At 47.5% G+C, this 27,490-nt stretch overlaps 1 protein-coding gene across 1 annotated transcript in view; it reads right to left on the reverse strand.

Annotated features, from left to right (window-relative positions):
• The window catches only part of LOC145396373 (rhodanese domain-containing protein CG4456-like), an 83,635-nt gene that overhangs the window by 30,103 nt on the left and 26,042 nt on the right, over positions 1-27,490 (reverse strand). The window contains exon 2 of the mRNA XM_080269766.1: positions 1,952-2,074. Within this exon, the coding sequence (XP_080125892.1) occupies positions 1,952-2,074 (123 nt within the window). The remainder of the gene's footprint in view (positions 1-1,951; positions 2,075-27,490) is intronic.

Below are 27,490 nucleotides of genomic sequence, written 5' to 3' on the forward strand. Positions count from 1 at the left end.
TTCACATTACCAACTTTACCATTCATATCACCAATCAAAATCACTCTCTCATTCCTTCCAAACTTTTCCATGCACACTTCCACATTTGTCCAGAACTCTTCTCTCAGTCTTCTAGCACGATCTTGCGTTGGCGCATACACACACACAATCGCCCACATTTGTATTCCAACTTTCAACTTTACCCATACAATCCTTGACCCAACTGATCCATACTGTCTTATGCTCTTCTTCCATCTTTTACTCACAACTATACACACTCCTTCCTTTGCCCTCTCATTCTCATCTACTCCTGCACATATACCCCATCCATACTCCCATTCTCTCACACTTTCTCCTCTCCATTTTCTTTCAGTTATTCCACATACATCCACTTTCACACCCTCAAGCACCTGGACAATCTCTCTTTCACCTCATCATTCGCTCCTCTTACATTCCATGTACTCATTACCAAGTCCTTTGTCCGGTCCTGGGTCGTCATCGTTTGGTCAGACCTTGTCCGAGGCTTCTTGTTTGCTTTTTTAGTTAGTTGTTTTCCTGGGAGGGGCACTAACCCTCCGCCAACCCTTTTAGTCGCCTTTTACGACAAGCAGGGATACTGGGGGAGTATTCTTGAAAACCCCCCTACCCCCAGTGTATATATATATATATATACAATTCATAAATGCAATTTCATAAACTCATGAATAAGTATATATATATATATATATATATATATATATATATATATATATATATATATGAGCCTGTGTGGTACAGTGGTAAAGTGTGCATTTTCGTACAAGGAAGAACGAGGGTTCGTGTCCTACCAAGGGCGTTCTTCTGGCCACGTACTTCATTGCCGGACACAAGGGGTGCTGTGGCTGAACCGGTGTCACATACTATGAAGTATGCTTGCACCCAGTCAGCTTGCATGGGCCAATTACATTTGGTTCACAGACTACACACACATCCAAAGCCACTCCGACACAACAATTATATACACTTACAAGCACTTCTCACCCTACATACAATCTCTACCAGACAGCCTAAGCTATTTGGTAGAGATACATTGGCTGTATCATCCCCACTTCGGTAGGGATAGGCCGGTCCTGCAGTGGACTCTCAAACGGCTGATGAGATGAGAGATGATATATATATATATATATATATATATATATATATACATATATATATATATATATATATATATATATATATATATACAGTATACTGTATATATTATGTACTGGGCTATAGTTGATTTTAAGTTGATAATTTTGTCTGGCCCGCGAATGATGTTAAAAATATCCCAATGGCCCTTAATAGGAGGAAGGTTCTCCACCCCTGCTGTATAGTATGGTAAGAATAAAAGGGTGAGGTGAGGTTCCCCAGCATCTGTGGGTTTAAAATAGTCATGAGTTTCTATCACTATCACCAGACAGTTTAATTTAGTTTGGAGTTTTTTCAAACTAAAGGGGTTATACAGCTGTATCCTACATTCACCTTCTGTCTCTTTTACTATGGGGATACCCTAAATCATCTAGTGGCTGCAAGAATACACTACACAAAGAAGAAGACCAAATCGGAAAGGTTACAGCGCCTAGAGTAAAGCATCATATTCCAGCATGATGGCATGTTTATAACAACGCTGAAGATTAAGAGCTAACAATAATATGCCAAATTAAAAGGGGCAGAGTACTGCACCATATTCTATAGCTGCAGCTCACGACTCTGAAGGTGTCATTATCGTACCCTGGCAACCTACCAGTCAAAAGTGCATCTGCTTTCATAATATACAAGAAATCGGACACAGTGTTGAGTGTTGATATGTAGGTTGCCAGGGCACAATAATGACACCTTCAGACCCGCGTGCCGCGACTACAGTGTTATAATGTTACAGCTCAACATTAAAGATGGAAAGCTGGCAGTTTTAGCCCAAGTTAAATGGAAATCAAAATCACATCACACTTGCCTGGGGGACCAGCATCAAGTTCAGGGCAGGAATCGATGGTGGTGTCATCATGGCTTGTCCTTTCAACATTTTGTGATGATACAAACGGAGACGTGGCGAGAACCAGTAGGAGGAGATTCATTTCTGTAATAGGTATATACCCACAGTTACCACATGTAATAGGCCTTAAGATATTCACAAGTTACCAAGCAACCCTCAAACAGCGGGGTACTTCATAGTGTGCATATTTATTTTTTTTTTTCGATTTTCTTCAACATTGCTGTTATGCTGGATATTTTTAGGCTGACTTATCGTCCTAAAGACACAAGCGACTGAGCGGGGTCCTCTTTCGAGACCAGAACAGGGCATAAAAACTCAGCAGGCCACCTTAACACATATATTGCCTTAATTCAACTTCCTTACAACATACATACAATGATACATAAAATAAGGCACAGGTACAGTGACAGGCTTGTTTATGACAGAATTCACAACACACTATATACACAATGCGATAGCCCTCCAGTCATTAACATATATAAATAATACATAGGGGTTGGAGCTACAGTTCATAAAGTCTTTTTCCCTCAGTCCTTGTGTATTGTTCTTAGTTCCTGAGCTTGGGTAATTCACACAATATGACAGAATATTCAGTTTGTAGACACCTTCACTATCAGCTCTCACCGTATCACTGTTTGAGTCTGAACGGGCAGTGTTACTTCTAGTTCTTTGTCACAACACTGAGAATACACTTTGGCGTCTCTTCGGCTGCCAATCTTTGAGCTCAATCAAGGTGGTGCCTGGGGGTCGAAGGGAGGCCCACAGGTGCACCCTCCTGTAGGAAGCACGGGACTGCTACTGGGGGCATCACTGCCCAGACACATCTCTGGTCGGGGGTGCAGGGAGGCACTCTCCTGGTGGGGCCTCAACCTGGTGAGTCGCCCTCAGGGCTGGGGCCAAACAGCATCAGGAGCCGGACCTGCCACTTCTTTCTCCGGGTGGAGGGCTGGCAATGAGTAGGGTCAGGGCTGTCCCGACCTGGGGTCTGGGGGGTGTCCCTGGGAAGACGGGGGCTGCAGTCACCTCTGGACTGGGGCACCGTCAGGGGTTAGCTGTGGCGTCTCGTCCGTGGGGCGTCCATCAGGGCCAGGCGTCGTCCAGGGGCAGGCTGAAGGGCGTGGATCCCCTCCTTGGGTATCAAGCCCTGCCACCACTCCTCGAACGGCAGCTCCTCCGTGGAACCACACCTGGAGGAAGAGACAAAAGGGCGTCCCGCACAGCCTCTGGATGGAGAGTGGGCTGCACAAGAGACCTCCTCCGACAGGAAAACCCTAGGGGCTGTGGATGAAGAGCGTACAGTGGCTGTCCCTTCCCCGGCGCATACGGTGGCAGTCACCGTGGTTCCACAGATCCTCAGGATAGCAGCAGAAGGATGTACAGTGGCTGTTCCTTCCCTGGTACATACAGTGGCCATTACCACGGTGCTGCTCCCGAAGGAGGTAGAGGCAGACGAGGAACGTACAGTGGCCATTCCCTCCCCGGCGTGTACAGTGGCCATTGCCGTGGTTCTGCCTGTCTGATGGGAAGTAGCTGAGGGACATACAGTGGCCGTTCCCTTCCTGGTACATACAGTGGCCGTTATCACGGTGCTACTCCCGTAGAAGGAGGAGGTGGATGAGAGATGTATAGTGCCCGTTCCCTCCCCAGTGTGTACAGTGGTCATCGCCGCAGTTTCATCTCTCCTACTCCTGCCTGCCGACATGTGTACAGTGACCATCATGCCAGGGCTAACCCCAGTTGTGGCTGCAACAAAAGAGCGTACAGTGGCCGTCCCTTCCCTGGTACATACAGTGGCCATTACTGTGGTGCTGCAGAGGAAAACAGCAGAAAGGCATACAGTGGCCATCCCTTCCCCAATACGTACAGTGGCTGTTACCGTGGTGCTGCCTGGGACTGTATCTGGTGCAGTCCCACCCTGATTCTGACGAAGGCTGGTCCAGCCGAGATGTAGGTGGCCATTAGTGAGATGTGGTTGGGCGTGTTGAAGGGAAGAGGGGCATAGGGTCGGGGCGTACCTGTGCCCGTCTCGCCCTAATTCTTCGTCGTGCTCACCTGCCCCACTGTGGTGTCTTCCTTGGGTGGAGGCAGGGCTGCGGCTCTGTCCTGGGGAGGGGGATTTGGCGGGAGTGCATATCTCACTACCATCCATGGGTGAGAAGTCACATCCCCACAACTGGAGTTGGTATGTGTTTGTGGTGGAGGTCTGGTGTGTTGGTGTGAGTTGACAGAGGAGGGTTGTCCAATGTCATGTAATTTGGTTGGGTTCTTGGTTGGGTTGTAGGTTATATGGAGAGTGGAGGTATGTGGAGTGTGGTGAAGGCAACGGAGTAGTTGTTTTGTCCCTCAGATTCTCTGGCCGGGTCCCTGTGGAGGGTGCCAGACAATGTGTTGTACTCTCATCTCTGGTTGTGGTGTGTGATGTGAGACATCTGGCTGTATCCTGGCGAGGGGTGAGGCGGCCAGGGTTTTATGAGGGAGCTTGAGGTAGGAGCGGCTGTTCCCCCTGGGGAATTTGGCTGGTGGAACTTTCCATCTTGCTTGATGTAGGCTCAGTGTGATGGGGGTGGTGTTGGGGGTGTTTGGTGTGTTTGAGGGTGTGGGAGGCGATGTTGGGGGTGTAGGTGAGGGCGTTGCGACATATCTGGCTGGTGGGCATGTACCCCCTCCACAATATGTCTACCCCCGATATATATATGTCCCCCCCCAATGCATACATGCCCCCACTAAACTTGCTAGGTCAGCATGCTCTCCCACGCCTGAAGACGGCGTTATTGCATCAGTTGATAGCAGACAGCCGACACGGGCAGACTATTTTACTGTGAGCTTGTAATAAACTCCTTATCTAGCTGTTTGTAAAAAAAAAAAAAAAAAATGAAAAGAACAACAATAGAACTCTCATATCTACTCCTTGTTTATCATGTATCAAACTATTCTTGTATACTTCCCATTATGTCTTATTCCTTGTATATCTTATATGTATATATCCTTCTCATTCCCTCCCCTCAACATGGCCATGTCTCCCCTACTGCCCCTGTATCATACTTATCCCTTGTACACACCTCCCGGTCCTGCCTTACTACTATAATCAAAAGCCATTTAACTCCCGGTGTCAGGAGACACCATCTCAGCTACCCGGGGGAGTAGTGTACCCCCTCCACAATATGTCTACCCCCGATGTATATATGTCCCCCCCCAATGCATACATGCCCCCACTAAACTTGCTAGGTCAGCATGCTTTCCCATGCCTGAAGACGGCGTTATTGCATCAGTTGATACCAGGCAGCCGAGAAGGGCAGACTATTTTACTGTGAGCTTGTAATAAACTCCTTATCTAGCTGTTTGTACACGGAGTTTCTATTACCAAAGTATTGCAAGTTACAGGCATGAGAGGTGCCCAAATCTAGTGGTAGTGGTAGTGAGGACTGGCGTGGGGGGTGAGGTGGTGGGACCATGTGGTGGTTTTGGTACTTGGTTTTGGTTGTTGGTAGGTTGTGGTGGGGGTGTGTGTAGGGGGTGGGGACGTGTGTAGTTGGCATGATCGGTAGGTTGGTGGTGTGGGCATGAGGGTGTGTGGGTGGCGTTGAATGGTATTGGTGCTGTTGCACGTGGGCAGCTCATTGGAGGTGCAGGGCAGGAGGAGCGGGAGGGGGTGGGGGATGGTGTGCTAGGTGCGGTACGGTGTGGGTGGGTGTTTCTGCGGGGGTGGCAGTGTAGAGTTGTGGTGGTGAGTTGTTGTTGATGTAGGTCGGTGGTGGGGAGTCATGGAATGGAAGAGAGGGCGAGGGTGAGGTGGCCAGCAGGGGCATGTTGGGCAGGGGAGTTGGTGATGCATCTGAATTGGATGAGGTGGGCGGGAGGTCAGGTGAAGGGGAAGAGGGGGAGGGGGTTGTGGAGGGTGAGGCGGAGGAGGAAGGTGTGAAGTAGTAGTGGTATGAGTCACTGGTCGGTTTCCAAGAAGGGAGAGAATGCGGCGCGGCGTGACGAGATGCGGGAGGCATGCGGTGTAGAGGGGTGTTGCTGAGTGTGGGGTGGAAGGGGCGTACATGTCGATTGCAATATGTACGGGTTTGTCTGTGATGTTGGATGACGACTTGGTAGGGGTTAGGGACTTTCGCTGTGGTAAAAGGGCCTTTGAACTGGGGTGAGACTTTGTTTGGGGTAGGCAGGCGTCCCACGACAAGTCTTCTGGTTTGTAGGGATTGGAGGTGATGGTATCTGGTTGCAGGTCTTGTTATTGTTGTAGGTGATGTAGCCACCTCTTGAGATGGTGGAGGGGGTTGGTGGTTGGGGGTGGGGACGGGGGCTGGAGGTAGTGTCAGAGGGGCAGAAGGAGGGGAACTTCTTCAAATACTCGCTCATGTGGGGTGACCCCGTCATCCCTAGGGCATGTGTTCATGCCCCACTGCATGATCTTATCATGTGTGGGCCATTCTTCATTCCCCGTTTCTATGATTTGTGCCTGCACCTGCTTGAGGAGGGTGCGATGGCTTCTTTCGCATATGCCATTTCCTTGGGACCAGAATGGGGAGGAGTGGGATAATTGATACCCAAACAGGGTGGCTAATTCACTCCAGACTTTCCCGGTGAATTCTGGGGCATTATCTGAATGCAAGGTAAGGCTTGGGGAATCCTGAAGTAGGGGAAGACATAGCAGACTGGTGTGTCAGCTACTGCCACGGCGTTGTGCTCTTTCGTGGGGCAGGCGACAAGAAACTTTGAATACACGTCGACAAAAGTTATGATATACTTGTAGCCTGCTTTAGGTGGTAAGGGGCTGACTACGTTGATGGACAGTAGTTGCCATGGTTTGTGTGTGGTGATTTTCCCCGCGGGTCCGGCTGTGTGGGTGATGTCTTTTCCCAAGGAACATGCTTGGCACGTTTGAATAATCTTCTTTGCCAGGTTTGAGGGGCTGGGTGTCCAATATATGTCATTAAAAACTTGTAGGAGTTTTTTGGTGCTGAGGTGGATGCTATTGTGGGTGTGGAGATGCATCATGACATTATGGGCGGCATTGGGGTCTAGTACTACGTGGCCGTCTTGGGTACAGGGGTGTTTGCTGTGCTGGTATAGCTTGAAGAAGGTTTGTGGTGGTATCCAGGGAGGGCGTTGCTCGGTCTGCCACATTTGCATGAGGTCAGGGTCGGCGTGGATGGAATAAATGAGAAGGCGGGATAGCACGTCGGTGTTTGTATGTAGCTTCCCGAGTCGGTAGGAGATTTCAAAATCAAATTCTAGTGCTTCTCTCCACCTGATTAATTGGGCATTGTTAGTGTTGGATTGCTGCAACCACTGGAGAGACTGGTGGTCAGTATTGATGATGACATGGGTGCCTGAAATGTATGATTGAAAATAGTCCAGAGCTCATATGATGCCCAGGCACTCGCGTTTAGTGGTGGTGTGATTCTTCTTGGCCTAGTTTAGAGCTCGGCTAGCGCAGGCGACGATGTGCTCCTGCCCGTCCTGCACTAGGGCTAGTACGGCACCAATGGCGACCAGGGATATGTCGGAGTACGAGCGGAAAGGTAAGTTGTAATCGGGGAAGGCAACAATGGGGACAGTGATTAGCTTGGTTTTCAAGGTGTTGAAAGCAGAGACCTGGGCCTCAGTCCAAATGAAAGGCTTACCTTTCTTTGTTGAGTCATGCAGGGGTTTGGCGACATCGGCAAAGCCCTTGACAAAATGCCAGTAATATGAGGTCAATCTGAGGAAAGTGCGCACACCGTGGACATCTTTAAGTAGAGGGAGGTCAGCAATGGAGCAGTTTGTCTGGGTCGGGGGAGATGCCCTCGGCTGAGATCACGTGTCCCAGGAAGGAGACGAATCTCTCAGCTGTGACGCATTTTGAAGGATTGAGCTTGAGTCCGGCCTGGCGTATGGATGTGAATACCTGTTTAAAGGATTGGAGGCGGTCGGCCCAGGTTTGGCTAAATATGATGACGTCGTCTAGATACACTAGGCAGATCTCCCAGGTCAGTTTGCTGAGGACCGACTCCATCAGGCAGGAGAATGTGGCAGGGGCATTGCAGAGTCCAAAGGGGAGGACGTTAAATTCATAATGCTTGCCATTGCGGGTAGAGAAGGCTGTTTTTTGTTTGTCCTCGGGATGGACAGGGACTACGCCTGACTGTAGATTAAGGGTCGAAAACCAGGATGAGCCGTGTAGCGAGTCAAGGGAGTCATCTATCCTGGGTAAGGGGGTGGCATCTTTTGGTCTTAGCATCGTTAAGTTTATGGTAATCAACACGGAACCACATGGTGTGCCATCCTTTTTCTTGATGAGCATGACAGGAGAGGACCAGGGGCTGGTGGAGGGGGAAATGACGCTGGCATCTAGCATGTCCTGGACCTTCCGGTCTTCTTCCATCCGTTGTTTGGGGTTCTTTTGTCGTGAGGGTGGGTGGATGGGTGGTCCTGTGGTGTGAATTTCGTGGTTAAGGTACGTAGTGTGTCTGATGTCTGCTGGGCTAGATGAGTATAGGTCTTGAAAGTCCAGAAGGAGTTGTCGAAAACTGTTAGCTTGGTGTGTCGAGAGGTGTTCAGGTAGGGCAGGCAGGGTGGCAGGAGAGAGGAGGCGGGCATCGCAAGGCTCGGCTTCCTCCACGTCTCCTACTATTAAGCCTCAGGGAAGGGTGAGTGGGGTGGCGGTGAGGTCGGCGATTTGCACTGCTCGGACGTGGGGGAGGAGGAAGGTGGGTGATAGAAGAAGGGAGGAGAAAGCCCCTGGTGGTAGATTAGGGGAGAACAGGACAGAGGTACTGCTGGGCCTGTTCAACTGCAGCGAAGCCTTGTGTTGGGGGGGGTGGTTATGGCAGAAGCAATGGTAGCAGGAAAACTAGGAGGTGGAGAGGGAGAAGGAAGGGGGGATGTGTGGTGAGGGGTGGGATGGGGGATGTTGAGGGTGGTGGTGTGCACATGCAGAGTGGCTGGGCAGGGGGGGTGGGGCTGGACGAAATTGAAGGCAGCGCTTGTGGCGATCAATGTTGGTGTGGAGTTTCTGTAAGAGATCCAGCCCCAAGCAGCCATCATAGGCACAGCAGGTAGAGTAGAATACAATGAATTGGTGCTTGGTGGAGACTTTCTGGTGAGTGTCAGTCCGCAAAGCCCGGGTTTCCCCACGAATGGGCACGGGGCCATCCCCCATGTCTACGAGGTGGGCTGATCTGGGGAGAAGGGGGCTGAAGGTGGAGGTGTGGCGGGAGTAAAAATGGGTGTAGGGGCAGGATCTGGCTGCTCCAGTGTCAACCAGCAGCCTCGCCTTGATCACATTTAGCCTCATTTTGTCGTATACTGAGGGTCAGTATTTTTGTGAGGTGTCCCCCGCCACCGTGGGGAGGTGCAGCGGCAGACCTAAAAATCCATTTGTTGCACGGTGTTCTCCTTGCTGGGTTCCACTTCCCCAAGATCTGCGTAGGTGATGGGTGGAGCATCTTCTTCGGGTCCGTCGTCGTCCAGGGATGAAACCTTCCAGCACCCCTGTGCAGTTGCCCTGCATCGTGCGGCTTTCAGCTGTTCATGTATGTCATGCAGGGGACGGCTGCAACTGCAGGCAGTGAACTCCAATGGGCGACTGCAAGCGGTGAACTCCCATGGATTTATTGATATTAGGTTTGAGTTTTCCCTGGGGTTGGGGCGTTTCTTTGCAGGGTGTGCCCTGGCTATGGTAGGTGTTGGCTCCGAGTTGGGTCGTCAGCCATATCTTACATCCCCCCCCCCTAAATCTAGATTTAGTTTGGGATGTAAATGGACAAATGATTGAATTTCTTTCTCTGTTTCACTGAGGTATTGGAGTGCGGTTGTTCATTAACCCGCAGCGTCCTGTCAACGTATGGGTACGTTGCAACATTTTGCATTTGCCAGTCCCAGCAACGTAGCGGTACGTCGCACAATTGCAAGGTGCATAATTTGCACAATTTTCAAATTTCGCGCTTGATTTTCGGTACGTAGGGTCGCTCGACCTTCCCCTACCTGCCACCAGGTGCGGACACTCAGCGACCCCGCACGACCCACGCTTACCCGCGGCTCGGTCACTCACCTGTCAGCAACGATCCTGCTCAGACATGGTGAAGAGAGGTCTCTCAGAGGACGAAATTCAAGCTGCCCTGGACGCCTTTACAGGCGATAGTGATTCCCCACTGGACGACGAGGTTGTAGACAAAGATTATGTGCAGCCAGAGGAGGAGGAAACCACCAGCAGTGATGAGGAAGTCCCGTCCCCCAGGAAGCGGCAGTGCGTGACTTACTGTGCTGCTAGAGAGGGGCAGCCGGCCAAGAAACCACGTGCAACATCCTATGCCCAGCCCCAACGTGATGTGGAACCAAAATTTGATGACGAGGACGAGGACGAGGACGAGGACGGAGCCGTGGGACGTGCTGCCACGTGGTACGAACATGAGGTGATAACTCATCGAGGCCCTGAGAGCACACCACGTCGGACGAGCAGGTATGGGCCTAGTCTTTTATTTTGGGGAGGTAGGAAGTGCCGTGGAGGGAGTGGGGAGTGAAAGGGAAAGTGCAGGGAGGAGTATGGAAAGTGAAAGTGGCGGGAGTGAGTCATCACTCTCCCGTGTTGGTGTGAGGCGGCGGGGTGTATCACGTGGGCGAGTGAGGGTGCGTCCTGAATCACGTGGGGTTGTGATGGAGGGGGAAGGTGGGGAGGAACCACTCCCCAGCACGTCTTATGCTCCCCAATATTCCCTAACACGTGGGCGAGTGAGGGTGCGTGAAAAATCACGTGGTGTTGTGATGGAGGGGGAATGTGGGGAGGAACCACTCCCCAGCATGTCTTATGCTCCCCAATATTCCCGAACTTCATCCCCACAGCCCCCTAATGTTCCTCAAGGCCGTAAGGGTAAGGGAAAGGGAAAGGGTAAAGGCAGAGGGAAGAGGAGTGCGAGTGGGGAAGCCCTCCGTGCTCCTTCTCCCCAACCTCCCTCACCAGCATCTCCTCCCCACCCAGACGAAGGTGCTGATGGGGACGATGGGGACGAGGGATTTGTGGGATGGAATTTGGAGGATGGGAGTGATTTTTCTCCCCTCATTCACCCCTTCACTGAGCAGGGGTGCGCTGGCTGCATTGCTCCCGGAATTCACCCTAATTCCACCAGGCTGGATTTTTTCCACCTGTTTTTCAGTGAGGCTTTCGTGGAGCAGATAGTTGACCAAACCAACCGTTTTGCAAGCAGCCAGCGCCGTGAGAGTGAAAGATTGGGAACAAGGAGCAGGCATTCTATCATATATAATTACCCTGTCTCCCTTTCAGAAATGTTCTTATTTTTTGCCCTGGTCCTTTTGATGGGTATTATACGAAAGAACAGAATTCCGGCCTACTGGACAAGGGACCCTGTTATGCTGACACCAATATTTGGCCAAGTCATGAGCCGTAATCGCTTCCAACAAATTCTAAGTTGCCTCCACTTTTACGATGCTGATGATCCTGCAAATGCGAACGACACAGATAAGATGAGGCGAATTAGGTTGGTCTTTGATCACCTGAGGCAGAAATTTCGTTCGTCATTTTATCCCTATAGAGACCTCGTCATAGACGAGAGTCTCGTGTTGTGGAGAGGCAATATTTCATTTAGGCAGTATATACCAAGCAAAAGGCACCGTTTTGGGTTCAAGATCTTTGTTATGTGTGACTGTAGGACTGGATACGTGCAAGACATAGTCTTGTACACCGGTGCACAGACAGACATAATAGGAGATTGGAGTATTGGACTGTCGGGAGCAGTGGTAAAGACAATGATAGAAGACTACCTTCATCGTGGTCACGTCCTCTACCTGGACAACTGGTACACTAGCCCTCTTCTCGCTCGTTATCTACACATGCATGAAACGGGAATCTGTGGTACCGTCAAGGTGAACCGGCGTCACATGGTCAAGGTAGGGCAGAAACTTGACAGGAATGAGGTTGTCTTCTTCAAAACCAACAACATACTTGCAACTGTGTGGAACCATAATAGAGAAGTAAGCCTCTTGTCCACGGTTCACCGCCCCTTGATGCACCGTACAGATTCCGTGGATTACCGGAGCGAGAACAGGCGGCACATATGGAAACCTGAGTGTGTCCTAGATTATAACATAAACATGCGCCTGGTGGACCAGTCAGACTCCATGATATCGACGGTCGAGTGTGCCAGGACCACGATGAAGTGGTATAAGAAACTGTTCTTTCACTTGCTAGATATCACTGCTCTGAATTGCCACCACCTGCACGCCATGACAACAGGAGTTCAGGAAACCTTTGAAGGGTTTGTGAGGGAGCTCACAAGAGAGATGTTTGCACGGTATGCTGTTGAAAGGCCCCAACATCGCACCCGCACTGCCCCTATTGCCCAAACTCCCCTGAGAATATCCGGCCGCTATTTACCCACTCCTATCCCTTCCCAGCCAAATAGACCTAGGCCCCAACGCAGGTGTCACGTGTGTAGCAATTCCCGGGTGAGACTCACCACTCAGAGGAAAGACACCCACTATGAGTGCGTCGAGTGTGACGTGGGTCTCTGTATTCACCCATGTTTCAGCGAGTATCACACCTTGATGCAGTTCTAATATGGTGTGAATGCGATAGGACGCTGTTACTCTGAAGTAAATGCGACAAACAGAAGCTCAGTGTAATAATAAGGCCTGTTGATCTGTAAATAGTTGTATAAAGTGGATACGGGTCTAACATAAGTGCAAAAATAGTATGCAAGTGTATAAATATGATCTAAGTGGAAACATACCTAGCGAGGGTATTTTGATGCGATATTCTGACGCTCAGTGGAATAAATAAGGCCCGTAAATATGAAAATATTATTATGGAAAATGCAAACGGGTGTAATATAAGTTCAAAGTTTTGTAAGTGCTGAAATATATTCTAAGTCAAAATATTCCTAGAAAGTGTACATAGATGCGATTTTCTGACGCTCAGCGGAATGAATAAGGCCTGTAAATATGTAAATAGGAGTCTGCAAGTGGAAACGGGTGTAATATAAGTGAAAAATTAGTATATAAGTGTTTGAGTAATATTCATTGCAAGGGTAATTTCGTGTGATATTCTGACGCTCACTAGAATAAATAATGCCAGTAACCATATTAGGGGGTTGGTGATAGCCAATACCCTCTTCAAGCATAAAATGATTCACAGGTATACATGGCGAGTGATGAGAAGGGTGGGTGGTGAACTGAATGAAAGGAAGGCAATGATTGATTATGTGTGTGTGATGAAAGGATGCGAAGATGTGTAATGGATGCAAGAGTGTATAGAGGTTGGGGGAGTGGACTTTCTGACCACTACTTGGTGGTGGCCAGAATTAGAATTCAAGTAAGATGGAGGAATAGAAGAAGGGAAAGACGAGAGGAAGGAGTAGTTGCAAGGAGAGTGGAAAGGTTACAAGAGGATGAGAAAAAGGCAGAGTATGAGAGAGAAGTGGAGGAACGATTGGGCAAATATGAATTGGAGCAGATGGGAGACGTGGAAGGTGTATGTAGGATATTTACAGAAGAAATATGTGCAGCATGTGATGTGCTGGGTGGAAGGAAGAGAAGACGGAGGGGGGTGCAAGGAACAGCGTGGTGGACTGAAGAGGTGAAACAGGCTGTGGCACAAAAGAAGAAAGCACACAATGAATGGATGAGAAATAGGGGCGTGGAAGAAGTTGAGAGGCGGAAGAGAGAGTTATATGTAGAAGAAAGAGAGAGGTGAAAAGATTAGTAAGAGAGAGTAAGAAGAGAGTGGATGAGGAATTTGAAATGAATTTGAGTGTAAAGTGGAGGGACTGTAAGAAAATGTTCTGGAAAGAGGTGAAAAGAGTAAGACAGGGTGGAAGTGAAGTTAGCAGGAGAGTGAAAAATAAAAATGGTAGATTACTAGTGGAGAAGGGAGAAAAAGTGAGCAGATGGAGAGAACACTTTAAGGAATTGTTGAACATAGAGGATGGAAGTAATGCGAGTATAAGTGGCTGGGGAATGGCTGGGAGAAGGAGGGAGGTGAGAAGACAGGAAGAAATCAGTAGGATAGAAGTTGTGGAATCAATGAAGAAAGTTAAATCGGGAAAGCCCCAGGAATTGATGGAGTGTGTGGTGAAATGCTGAAGCATGGGGGAGAGATAGTAGTAGAATGGATGTGGAAGATGTGCAGATTGGCCTGGAAGGAAGGTATAGTCCCGGAGGATTGGAAGTCAGGTATAATTATTCCCTTGTACAAAGGAAAAGGGGGAATAGAAGTGTGTGGTAATCATAGGGGCATTTGTCTTCTTAGTATAATAGGAAAAGTGTATGGTAGGATACTTATTGACAGAGTTAGTGAAAGAACAGAGAAATTAGTTGAAGAACAGGGAGGCTTTAGGAGGGGAAGAGGTTGTGTAGATCAGATATTCATTCTTAGATCTTTAGTGGAAAAGTTTCTAGAAAAGGGAAAGAAGTTATATGCGGCTTTCATGGATTTGGAGAAAGCATATGACAGGGTGGATAGACAAGGATTGTGGAAAGTGTTAAGAATATATGGAGTAGATGGGAAGTTGTTGAATGCTGTGAAGAGTATGTACGATGGTGCGAAGGCTGCAGTGCGTGTGGATGGTGAACTAAGTGAATTTTTCTCTTTGAAAGTTGGGTTGAAACAGGGATGTGTCATGTCTCCATGGTTGTTCAATCTGTACATGGATGGGGTAATAAAAGAGGTACAAGGTAGGGTAATGGATGTTGGAGTGGCCCTGGTGAGAGAGGATAGTGTTTGGAAACTCCCTGTACTGTTGTTTGCAGATGATACTGTGTTGTTGAGTGAAGACGAAGGGGAGCTGCAAGGCTTGGTGGATGAGTTTGGGAGAGTGTGTAAGAAACGGAATCTAAAGGTGAATGTAGGGAAGAGCAAAGTGATGGTCTTTGAGAGAGGTGAAGTCAGTGAATGTACAGTACAGTGAGGTTGGATGGTGAGGAATTGGAAAATGTGAGTACGTTTAAGTACTTGGGTAGTGTGATGAGTAAGGATGGAGGTTTGGAGGGTGAAGTGCTTGAAAGGGTACAGCAGGGAAGAAAGGTTGCTGGTTCTTTGAAAGCAGTGATAAGAAACAGGAAAGTCAGCATGGAAGTGAAAAAGTTACATGACAGTATTGTGATACCAACTCTAACGTACGGAAGTGAAGATTGGACGTTGTTGGAAGGACACATGTCAAGAGAGAGAGCAGTGGAAATGAGTTATTTAAGAGGAGCCTGTGGAGTCACATGGAGAGACAGGCTGACGAATGAGGATATAAAGGAGCGTTGTGGTGTTGATGTGGATGTGATGGGAAGCGTTATGAGGAACACACTGAGGTGGTTTGGCCATGTGGAGAGGATGGAGGGTGAAAGACTGACGAAGAGAGTGTATGTGAGTGAGGTGGAGGGGGGAAGAGGGAGGGGGAAGCCGAGGATGAGATGGAGGGATGGGGTGGAGAGGTATATGAGAGAGGGGGGTGTGAGTTGGGAGCAGGGCAGTGAAATGGCGGGGGACAGGGCGACTTGGAGGCGATTTGTTTGTGGCCACCCCAAACGGGATTGAGGCGTCTGGCAATAGATAGATATACAGAACTATGTATAGTGCAGTATAGGGGTGTAAACGTGTGTAATGTATGTGGGAAAGTATATTTGGAGTGAAAAAATAAAGTAGAAGATGAAACACGAGTGTTTGAGATTGTGCTTGCTACGTGAATATGCGCTAGCATATCGTTAAATGCCCTCGTAATGAATGTAAATAATTGAAAACATTTACATTGGTGAAGGAAAGGTTCTATGTAAAGAAAAAAATAATAGGAAAGTGATAAAACAATTGGGTATGCTGAAATACGAGTCATAGCGAGTGCGCTTAGTAAGCAGATGTGCGCTATATTTATGCTACATGTCATCGTAATGAATGAAAACAGCTGAAAACAGTTACAAACAGTAAAAAATGGTAAAATGTCACTGAAACAGAAGTATACAAGTAGAAAAAATGATATGTTGACTGAAACAAGAAACTTAGCACATACAGTAGCATGTTCCACTCGGACCCAAGTCGCTACGCTCGCGCGAAGGTACAATGCTTATTTTTCATATATGTCATTGAAATTCATTTTATTGTTGTTATGCTGTGTGTTTTTAAGTCAACTTCTCGTCTTAAGAACACCAGCTACTGAGCGGGGTCCTCTTTCCGGACCGGAAGTAAAGCACCCACAGAGGAACAGGACATAAAAATCAGGCAGTACACCTTAACACATCTATTACTTTAATTCTGACACCGTGACAATATACGCAAAGAGATACTGGATACTGGTAAAAGACAGAGAATAGAGAATTAGCCTTTAATACACTAGACAAAATGGCACACACAGTAAGTTACTATTCACTTGTACAGGGATATTTAGTAGGGATATTACAGTACCCGAATAATACACTTTGGCGGAGATGGTGTTTAATTCACTGAGTCTGTTTCGCTGTGGGAGGACGGGATCAGGAGTGGGGGAAACGAATAGTACCATAAGTGGGTAGAATGCGGGTCGCGTCACTCGCGGGAGTTACTTAGTCCCAGTAGTACTGAATCGTAGGTTTCTAATAAGCCCCGCGTGCACCTGCTCTAACCCACGTTTTCTTTACGCCCTCCTGTATACTGTCTTTTCTGTTCTGCCAGGTATCAGGTCACTGTACTCTGAATGGGTCTATAGTTATTCGCTTGTCATTCAGGCTGTACTTTATTCTCTCTCACTATGCACTACTGTGGTGATTGTTCATTGTATCATTGTCACTGCGTACCCCTATTTCCTTGGGTATCACTTTGCTGCGCGTCCTGGGCGTGAGAGAGAGGCCCTATGGGAAGCCCTCCTGAATGGGGCAGCACACTGTCCGTAGGGGCGTCACTGCCCGGGTGGTAGTCGTCGTCAGGTTGCAGGGAGGCCCTTCACTCTGGGGGCCTCGACCTGAGAGGCGGCCCTCACACCGGGGCCGTGTCGATGGGGTGCAGGGAGGCCCTCCGGTCTGGGGGCCTCGACCTGTGGAGTGGCCCTCGGGGCTGGGGCCAAACAGCTGCAGGAGGCGGGCCTGGCGCCTCTGGCTCCTAGGAGAGAGAGAGCCTGGGTGGTCTGGGCCTGGGGGCTGCTGGCCGGACCTGGGAGTCCGGGGGCTGCGGCTGCCCGCAGGAAGGAGCACCGTCAGGGTTGGACTGCGGCGTCGCCTCCGTCGGGTGTCCGTCAGGGACAAGGACCTCCCAAGGGTAAGTGGTAGGGTTTGGACTGGGCCACGCCACCACTCCGCCAGCACCTCTGGGGAATCGCTCTGGTGGGGAGACAAAGGGCGTCCCACGCAGCCGAGAGGAAAGGGGTCGGACGCGCAAGGGACCTCCTGCTCCGGGAGAGCCTTCGGAGTCACGAATGAGGGGTGTACAGTGGCCACGCCCTCCCCGTCACATGCGGTGGCCATGAATGCGGTTCCCTGACTCCTAGGGCTCGCAGCTGAAGGGCGTACGGTGGCCGCTCCTTCCCCGTCACGTACGGTGGCCGTGAATGCGGTGTTACTCCCACAGGAGGAAAAGGCAGGAGAGGGGTGCATGGGGGCAGCACCCTCTCCAGTACGTGCTAAGGCTGTAGCCGAGGGTCGCCTTACCCTCTCATGCACTAAGGCCGTAGCCATGGGCCTACCCACCTGGTGGGAAGCAACTCATGGGCGTACGGTGGCCGCTCCTTCCCTGTCACGTACGGTGGCCGTGAACGCGGTGCTGCTCCCGAAGGAGGAAGAGGCAGGAGATGGGTGCACAGGGGCAGCGCCCTCTCCGGTGCGTGCTGAGGCCGTACCCGAGGGTCTCCTTACCCTGTCACGCACTAAGGCCGTAGCCGTGTACCTGTCCACCTGCTGGGAGGTAACTGAAGGGCGTACGGTGGCCGCTCCTTCCCCGTCACGTACGGTGGCCGTGAACGCGGTGTTGCCCCCACAGGAGGAAAAGGCAGGAGAGGGGTGCACAGAGGCAGTGGCCTCTCCGTTACGTGCTGAGGCCGTAGCCGAGGGTCTGCTTACCCTTGCACGTACTAAGGCCGTAGCCGTGGGCCTGCCTGCCCTTCGGGAAGTAACTGAGGCATTACTCCCATAGAAGGTAATAGTGGATGAGGGGCGTACGGTGGCCGCTCCCTCCCCATCACGTACGGTGACCGTGAACGCAGTTCCTCTATTCCTCTCTCTGCCAGTTGGGGCGCGTTCAATAACTAACGCCCTGAGGCCGTCCCCAGAAGTGGCTGTGACTGAGGGGCGTATGGTGGCCGCTCCCTCCCCCTTCATGTACGGTGGCTGTGATGGCGGTGTAACAGGGGGAAACAACTGAAGGGCATACGGTGGCCGCTCCTTCCCCGGTACGTACAGTGGCCGTACCGCGGTGTTGCCTGGGACTGACTCTGGATCAGCCCCACCCCGAACCTGCCGAGGGTTGCCCCCGCCGGCAGGGTCGTTGCCTTTTGCCGCTCACCTGGTGTTGTGACGGTTGCGGGGAAGAGGGGCTCTGGGAATAGGTGTCCTGATGACCCTCTTGTCCTGGGTCACTAACCCCGCCGTGGTGTCCTCCTGGGGTGGTGGTGTGGTGGTGGCTCGGTGGTGGGGTGGGGGGGTGGCGGGGTGAGTGGTCCAGCGGCGGCGTGTATTTCAGTTGTTACTCTTATTGTTTATTAGTTCAAATTCAAAAAATGTAGAGGTGTTGTTTGTTGTTTCTCCCAAAATTTCCTACCATAGAAAACGTGAGCGACTCACACGTCAATGATAGAATACGATACCTGGCGCGGGGGACCTCACCCGTTCCGACCACTTATGGACCACGGTAAGCCCTTTCTTGGTGATTTTCCTTTGTTTTTCAACAAAAGCGGAAGTTTTAGCCAAAAAAAAAAAAATATTCCAAAATAGCTCGGGATTGGGGAGTGTCGGAGGTGCGAAAAACCTCGGGACGTGACGGGTTAACATAGTCTGAGAAGTTCCTTTATTATAATTCAAGGATAGAATAATGTAAACAGTGGATTTAACTGTTATAAACTTACTCCTTAGATTATGGGAATTTGTAAGCATTAAACCAGTTGTAACTTTTGAGTCTTCTTGTTAACTGAAATGAGTGATTATAAACATGTCTCATTATTAGTAAGATAGTGGAGTTTCACATTGTTAAATATCGCCCCTCCCCGAGTCCACCAGTGACCAAGGAGGACGACGCCTGATATAGCCAAACAGATCATTCAAAGTAAGTCTTTGTGAGAGGAATCAGTAATCAGAGAAATGAGAAAACTGAATTTGAATATCTGGGTTATAATCAAAGGGAATGCAACATCTTATCTCGGGCTTTTCCAACTACCTTCTCTAATACACATGAATTGCACAGCACACAAGGTGTACTAGGGAGTAAATGGACTCGTAAATTCGAGCCAGTCTACACTCAAGCTACCCTCTTAAGTGGAATTCGAGCCTAAATGGTTGGCCACGTTTCGACTAACTAGTTTGGACCTATCACAGAGTAGGGAATTAAATCACTCCAGATAGTCTTGAATTTCACATTCAAAAATAAGCTCGGTATCCTAATGGCAGCCACAATGGTAATTTATAAAACCGCGTATTTCAAGGTCATTACACTGGTGGCTTAGCCATAACGAAGATCACGCTACCCCCATTCCCCATAACCTTTAATAAATTCTGATTGTTGCATTGGTAACTAAAATTGTTACAGAACTTCACCTGTCACAAAATTCCCATCATTACACTGTTTGTATTAGCAGTTTCACCTAAAATTCTGAGCATTACAATTCCAATGATCAATTGCCCTACTTTGGAAACTGAATTTCCTTACGTCTTTATCGCCTCACTTTTTATATATTTTTTTTGCAGTGTCCTGTTGCTGATGCTTCCCCATAGTTATATATTCATTTATGTGTATTTTCTCTTTCCCTGAGATGCATTTAAGTATCATAATCATGTCTCCTCTTTTCCTTCTCTCCTGTAGTGTTAGTAGATTCACTTTTTCTAGTCTTTCTTCGTAGCTTAGACCCCTTAAGCTTGGTACCCATCTTCTAGCTGCCAATTGTACATTTTCAATCTTATCTATGTGTTTTTGAGATGAGGATTCCAGACTACTGATGCATATTCCAGGGTTGGTCTGATGAACGATGTTATCTTTCTCAGAATGCTATTATATATATATGAATGCTATTATATATGTGAATGCTATTCTCATATTAGCAAGCAATGTATACATGTTACGTACCTTTTCACTGATGTGGTCAGCTGGAGATAGTCTGTGATTAATAATCACTCCTAGGTCCTTCTGCCTTTCTGATACCAGTGTGTGTAGGGTTGATCCTCCTAGCTTATAATCCCAATCTGGTCTTTTCTCATTTTTACCAAACTTAATTACATGATACTTGTCCAAGTTAAATTCCATTTGCCATTTATTGCTCCATTCATGAAGCTTATTTAATTCTTAAAATGCTTTATAATGTCACGGAGGGCAGCATAATACCCCTGGAAGGAGCCCACTGAGGAGCATATACAGCGCACTGGGACTCCGGGTGACAGCTTGGCCATAAGTCCGCCCGGGCCACGTGCCCCTATGACCCGGAGCTCGCCCGCCGCCACCATAGAAGGAATACGAGACTACCTTCCGGGCAAGCTGACCAGCAACAACCACAGGGTGGAGCTGTTACTCCAGCTCCAGTCAGCACCCCTGAGATGGCCGGTAGCCACTCAACCCTCCTACAGGAGACGGCCTGTATCTGCTCCCGCCTTCATCAGGAGACAGCCGGTATCCGCTCAACCCTCCTACAGGAGACGGCCTGTATCTGCTCCTGCCTTCGTCAGGAGACGGCCAGTAGCTGCTCTGAAGGTGCCTCTAATGAGACAGCCTGTAGTCGCTCAACCCTCCTACAGGAGAGGGCCTGCAGCTGCTCCGGAGGCAAACAAGAGACAACCTGTAGCCGCTCCTGCCTTCGTCAGGAGATGGCCGGTAGCCACTCTGAAGGTGCCCCTGGAGAGACGGCCTGTAGTCGCTCGACCCTCCTGCAGAAGACGGCCTGCAGCTGCTCCAGAGGGAACCAGGAGACGGCCGGTAGCTGCTCCTGCCTTCATCAGGAGACGGCCTGTAGCCTCTCTGAAGGTGCCCCTGAGTTGGCCTGTAGCCGCTCCCTACCCCAGGCCATGGCCAGTAGCTGGGCCTTAGCGACGGCTGGTAGCCTCACCCACAGAAGGCCATGGCCAGTAGCCGGGCCCTACGGCAGGAGACGGCCCGTAGCCGCTCCTCTGTCAGGTGCTGACTCATGTTCACCAATCTACGACCCAGAGGCAGCCCCCAGCCTGGAGGAGTATTGGAGAGATTCAATGACTACCACCGGGCTCTTCTCCCTGCAGCCAGATCCTGAAAGGACTCACCTAACAGACCCTGATGTAGGCTGACACCACAGCCCCCTCCTGAAGGCGTCTCCGAACACCGGGGACCGCGGCCCTCAGGACCTCCAGACCGTCCCCAGGACCCCCGGGCGGGACCTCCCTACACACTGACTCCGGAGATCTTCGTCCTCCGTCAGGCGCCTGAATTAGAAGTTCAGGCTATTCGGCCCCAGTCCTGAGGGCCAGACTCTTGCCTCTAGCCCCGAAAGCACGGGACCCTTCACCACCAGCAGCCCCGGACGAGAGAGGATGCCCCTACGCGTGATCCCGTGGCCCCTGAACACAGAGGCCCCAGGCGGAACCCAGCCCCATCAGTAGTGAGGCTGAGTCACCTCCGCTGCCCTTGTACCTGAGCTCCACGATGCCCAGGCCCGAAAGGAATGACAGGGAAAGCACAGTGTCCGTGACATGGTGAAGGCAGATCAGTGAATTAACAGTATAAAGGAAGTCAGTGAGAAAAACATGTGACAATATAAAAGAGTGGCGGAATAAGTAAAGTAACAGTGAAACCATGAACACGGCAAGGCAGTGAAATACGGGTCTATTACAGTGAATACGCTACCAACTAATAACGCCGCATCATATTAAGATCATACACAGGCCCCAGTGTTAAAGTAATAATTACCAACAGTGAAATAGTACCATCAACTCCACCAATATATAAAACTTGGACTTCCTGCAATAATAGCATATAACCCCTCTGCCCTAAGTGCTATTCACCTTACCCGACCTTGACCTGAGTAGTATCCTGCGCGATACTAACAACCCATATCTAGGCCTAAGAATTATAATTGTCCAGTATATCTGTATTCGTGACCTCAACCTGTTCCACTGTAGAATTTAGTAATACACATGTAAGGGTGTTGCCTTGAGTTTTGGTCCTGCCTCTCTCCTATTTGCCTAAGCTCCGGTCTAGAAAGAGAACCCAGCTAAACACTAGGCGTTAGAGGGACGGGAAGCCGACCCTAAAACACCTAGGATTACAATGCTTCTTGTAGCTCTTTGCAAGAATCTGTGTTAGTAATTTTCCTCTGTATTTTTGCATCATCCACAATCATATTTAGATAGCATGCATTTCCAATGTTACTAAGTCATTTATATATACCAAAAACATAACTGGTGCCAGCACTGAGCTCTGTGGAACTCTGCTAGTCACTTCCCTCCATGATGAGTAATTTCCCCTTGATACTGTTCTCATTTCCCTTTCTCTGAGAGAATCCCACATCCAACAGTACAGATTGCCTTGGATACCTCCTTTGTGGTACAATTTCCATAAAACTGTGTGTGTGTGTGTGTGTGTGTGTGTGTGTGTGTTCTTACCTAATTGTTCTTACCTAATTGTATCTTTACAGGAATGAGTCAAGCTCGAACTGTCCCGTGTCTTAAACCATATTTATCGTACATATCCTTAAATTTGTGAATTGTTTTGGCACACACCATTTCATTCGGTAGTGCATTCCATTGATCAATTGCTCTGTTTGGGAAACTGAATTTCCTTACGTCTTTATCACCTCTCTTCTTATGCAGTTTTTTGCAGTGTCCTCTTGCTGATGCTTCTCCATATGTTAAGTAATCATTTATGTCTATATTCTCCTTTCCTGATATGCACTTATATAGCATTATCATGTCACCTCTTTTCCTTCTCTCCTGTAGTGTTGGTAGATTCAGTTTATTTAGTCTTTCTTCGTAGCTTAGGTCCCTTAAGCTTGGTATCCATCTTGTAGCGGCCTTTTGAACTTTTTCAATCTTGTCTATATGCTTTTTGAGATGAGGACTCCAGACTACTAATGCTTATTCCAGGGTTGGTCTAATGAATGATGTTATTATCCTTCTTAGCATGTCTTCATTTATGTATGTGAATGCTATTCTCATATTTGCAAGCAGTGTATACATGTTCCGTACCTTCTCGCTGATGTGGTCAGCCGGAGGTAGTCTGTTATTGATAATCACACCTAGGTCTTTCTCTCTTTCTGATGTGTATAGGGTTTTATTTCCTGACTTATAATCCCAATCAGGTCTTTATCCACTTTTACCAAACTTGATTACATGACACTTGTCCACATTGAATTCCATTTGCCATGTACTACTCCATTCATGAAGTTTATTTACTTCTTCTTGTAGCTCCCTACAAGAGTCTGTGCTAGTAATTCTCCTTTGTATTTTTGTATCATCTGCAAACATATTCAGATAGCTCTCATTTCCAGTGTTACTGTTTATATCATTTATATACACTAAAAACATGACTGGTGCCAGCACCGAACCCTGTGGTACTCCACTAGTCACTTCTTTCCATGATGAGTAGTTTCCTCTTAGTACTGTCCTCATTTCTCTTTTTATGAGAAAGTCTTGCATCCAACAAAACAGTTTGCCTCGAATTCCTCCTTGATGGTACAGTTTCCATAAAAGTCCTTGGTGTGGTACTGTGTCAAAAGCTTTCTTGAAATCTAAATAGATACTGTCCACCCATCCTTCCCTTTCCGGTATTGTGTTTGTTACTCTGTCATAGTAGCTCAACAGATTAGTAACACATGATTTTCCTTTTCTGAAACCAAACTGTCTTTCTGTTATCATACTGTGTTCTTCTAGATGATTTACCCGAGCTTTTCTTATAAGTTTTTCTAATACCTTGCTTACAACACTGGTCAGTGATACTGGTCGGTAGTTGAGAGGATTTTGTCTAATTCCTTTCTTCAATAAGAGGACTATATTTGCTTTTTTCCAAATATCAGGTAGTTTCCCTTGACTCAAGGATTTCTTGAAAATTAAAAATAATGGTTTACTTAACTCCTTTGCACATTCTCGTAATACCCAACATGAAATTTCATCAGGACCACTTGCTTTTCCTCTGTCTAATCTACTTAGCTCCTCCTGTATTACTTTTTCTGCTATTTGTATATCTGGTAGTATGTGTGGACATGCGTATTCCACATAGTCTCTCTCAAAATTTTTTTCTTCTGTAAAAACTAATTGGAAAATCTTATTTAGTGCTTCACATATATCTTTCTCTTGTGTATAAGTGATTCCCTCGTCCGTAATGGATTGTATTATATCTATTACTTTGGTTTTGCTTCTGATATAGCTGTAAAACAGCTTTGGTTGATCACTACTTTTATTTATTATATCCTCCTCAAACTGTTTTGGGGCTTCCCTCCTTATTCTTGTATAATCGTTTCTTGCCTGTTTGTAATTATTATATGCCCTTTCACTATTGTGTCTTCTGTATCTATTCCGCAACAACTCTCTTCTTTCTTTTGATTTTTTACATTCTGTATTGAACCATTTCTGTATTTTCTTATTTGATTCTTTGTGCTGTGGGATGTACTTCTGGACTCCTATTTCATAAAATTCACAGAATTTTTTATATACAGCATTTAAATCTTGTCCTCTAAGCTCATTTTCCCAATCAACTTCTAAGAAATACTTCTTTAGGTCATGATAATTTCCCTTTTTATAGTTTAGTCTCTTTTTGTAACTTTCATTGCTGTTAACTATGTCATATGCTATCCTGAAGTTGCAATATAGTACTGCATGGTCGCTTTTGCCGAATGGAGGGTGATATATTAAACTGTCAATATCATTTTCTTGTCTAGTAAATACGAGATCCAGCATTGAAGGTACACCGAGTCCTCTTTTTCTGGTGGTTTCCCTCACATGTTGCGTTAGGAAAAACTCTTGCATAATATCCAGGAGCTTTGGTCTCAACAGCTTTCTTGGCTTATTATATCTAGAGTATTCCAATTTATATTTGTATTAAAGTCTCCAGTTAGTATAATTCTTTCCGATTTCTCTTCCATTTTATGTAGTAATGCTCTTAAACTCTGAATTGTACTCTCTGCCAGGTCCTCATATTCGTCTCTTTCCCATGTGTTTGATCTGGGTGGCATGTACAAATTGGCTACAATTACTTTCCCTTCAGATGTGTAGATCTCTAGTGTGTGTGTGTGTATAGGACTACATAATAGATAGATAGATAAATAGATAGATAGAGAGACAGATAGAAGCAGGAAGTCAAATGATGAGAAGGTGTTGTGTTTGCGAGAAGCGAGCAGCGCTAAACGCTTACACGGGGGAAAGCTGACGACAGCGGCCAGTAAGGAGATGATTCAGTTAGCTGTCAGCAGTCCTCTCGTGAGAAAGTTCTGTTGCCATGAGGAAGATACGTGACACACACACCCTACTACACGAGATGTGAGGAAAGAGAGTTTAGAAGGAGACAAGCGACCCTATAGAGAGGTCGAGACGGAGATTAGCTTTAGAACAGAGAGAGAGAGAGAGATAGCGAGACAGGGAGGTAGCTACCCAGGACTTATACTATTATACCTGTTTAATATTTCCAAGACAAATAAAAATAGTCCCATACTATTCTTTACCTCTCCCGTCACTACATGACATCTGGTGGGGAAACTACTACAAGATATAAAAGCCGCTCGACCACAAGTCTAAAATATACTTCTCTACAATTAACTACAAAGTCTTTATGACATTTGGTAGCAGCGAACGATATACGAACCTCGTCTACGAATCAACATTAAATTCCTACAAAATATCAAGATTGACAACAACCAACAATATCAGCTCCTGCCCCCTCCGTCTCCCAGATCATTACGCTGATGCAGAGGTCAAGAGATCACTCGACGCCTTGCAAGTAGCTTAACGACAAACCAGCAAATCTGCGGACATCGTCTCCGAATTAAAAGCAAATTTCTACAAAAGCAACCGAGACTACAAGGTTAGCTTCAGTTCTACAAAGTCTACAGCCATCTACAATCAACTACAATTAACAACTCTACGTCGTCTGTATAATCTTCTACACGCACCTACAAGTAGCGGCAGTCTTCATCCCACAACGAATAAATCACTAGAGAAAAGGACAGAGAAAACTTCCACATAGAATAAAGGGAACAAACAAACGAAGAGTGAGACACGATTTACAACTCATCTTACTCACTCGTCTTCACTCAAGTTACTCATCGCTACTCATTCACTCACCACAGCTACCAGTGTGGGAAGCCGACGTCACCATGTGCTGAGATGACATCACAACGCGAGTCTGCCATGCCAAGCAACGTGTGACGGACACCAGGCACTTCTCACCCACTACTCATTACTCATTATTCACATAGCTCCTACTCATATTCACTTATTTTCACAGTTAAGTTGGAAATTCGACGTTCTATGTTGAGGTTTGCCTGGGACAGCCGTTAACCACTACAAATACCAGGCCATGGAGTTTCCTGAGTAATATCGTCCATCAACACACCACTAGAATTATCAAGAGATCTTCAATCAAACCTGTATTTTCTTCCGAGATCGACTTTTGTATCGACACACCTCTACGATCTGTATCAAGTGGGTAAAATTATACTTGCTCATTTCTTCTCAGTGCTAAAATTAGCTATATTCAACTTATTTAATCATCTAGTTTGCTAGGACATAAATAAACAAGAGGCGTATTTCATAACATCATATCTTAATGACAGGAATATTTTCGCAACCACCCACGTTAATACCAGATGACACACAAATTGCCACAACATCAGACTCACAATTAAGAGACAGCCCACCCATTGTACAACCCACACCACACGTTATAGATAAGGAAACAAATACGGGAGTTTCGGATGATGAGTGGGAAACCCCTTCTGACGTTGAGAGTATCGACTTCGCAGCTGCCTTAAATACGTATGCCAATATACTTAACAGGGTTCACCGGTCCGGTCATACATATTCTACCATTCCCTCACATAACGATAAACTCGTACAAGTTGAATTAACAGGGCAATCATTAAATATGAATCAAGAAACAAATACTGCTGATCTAAAAACCACACCTCACGTTTTTGTGTATCACGAGGATAAGACTGCCCCAAAATTCTCTGGCACAGACAAGGATCGCATTGATGTCATTTCATTAATCAGTCAGTGCGAACAAATGTTCATCAAGCGCCACATACTAGATGAACAAGAGAAAATTGCTATTTTTTCATCTTGCATAAGCCAGGAAAGATGTCCAGCAAGCAATTTATTGCGCTCCGATAAGCTACATCGTGCTAGGACATATGATGAATTTAAAACTGAATTTCTGAAGAAATTTTCTGGAGGTATGAACTT

This window comes from Coenobita brevimanus, chromosome 37 (genome assembly GCF_032717465.1).
Source record: "Coenobita brevimanus isolate Jiangsu-jjx chromosome 37, ASM3271746v2, whole genome shotgun sequence".
Taxonomy (NCBI): domain Eukaryota; kingdom Metazoa; phylum Arthropoda; class Malacostraca; order Decapoda; family Coenobitidae; genus Coenobita; species Coenobita brevimanus.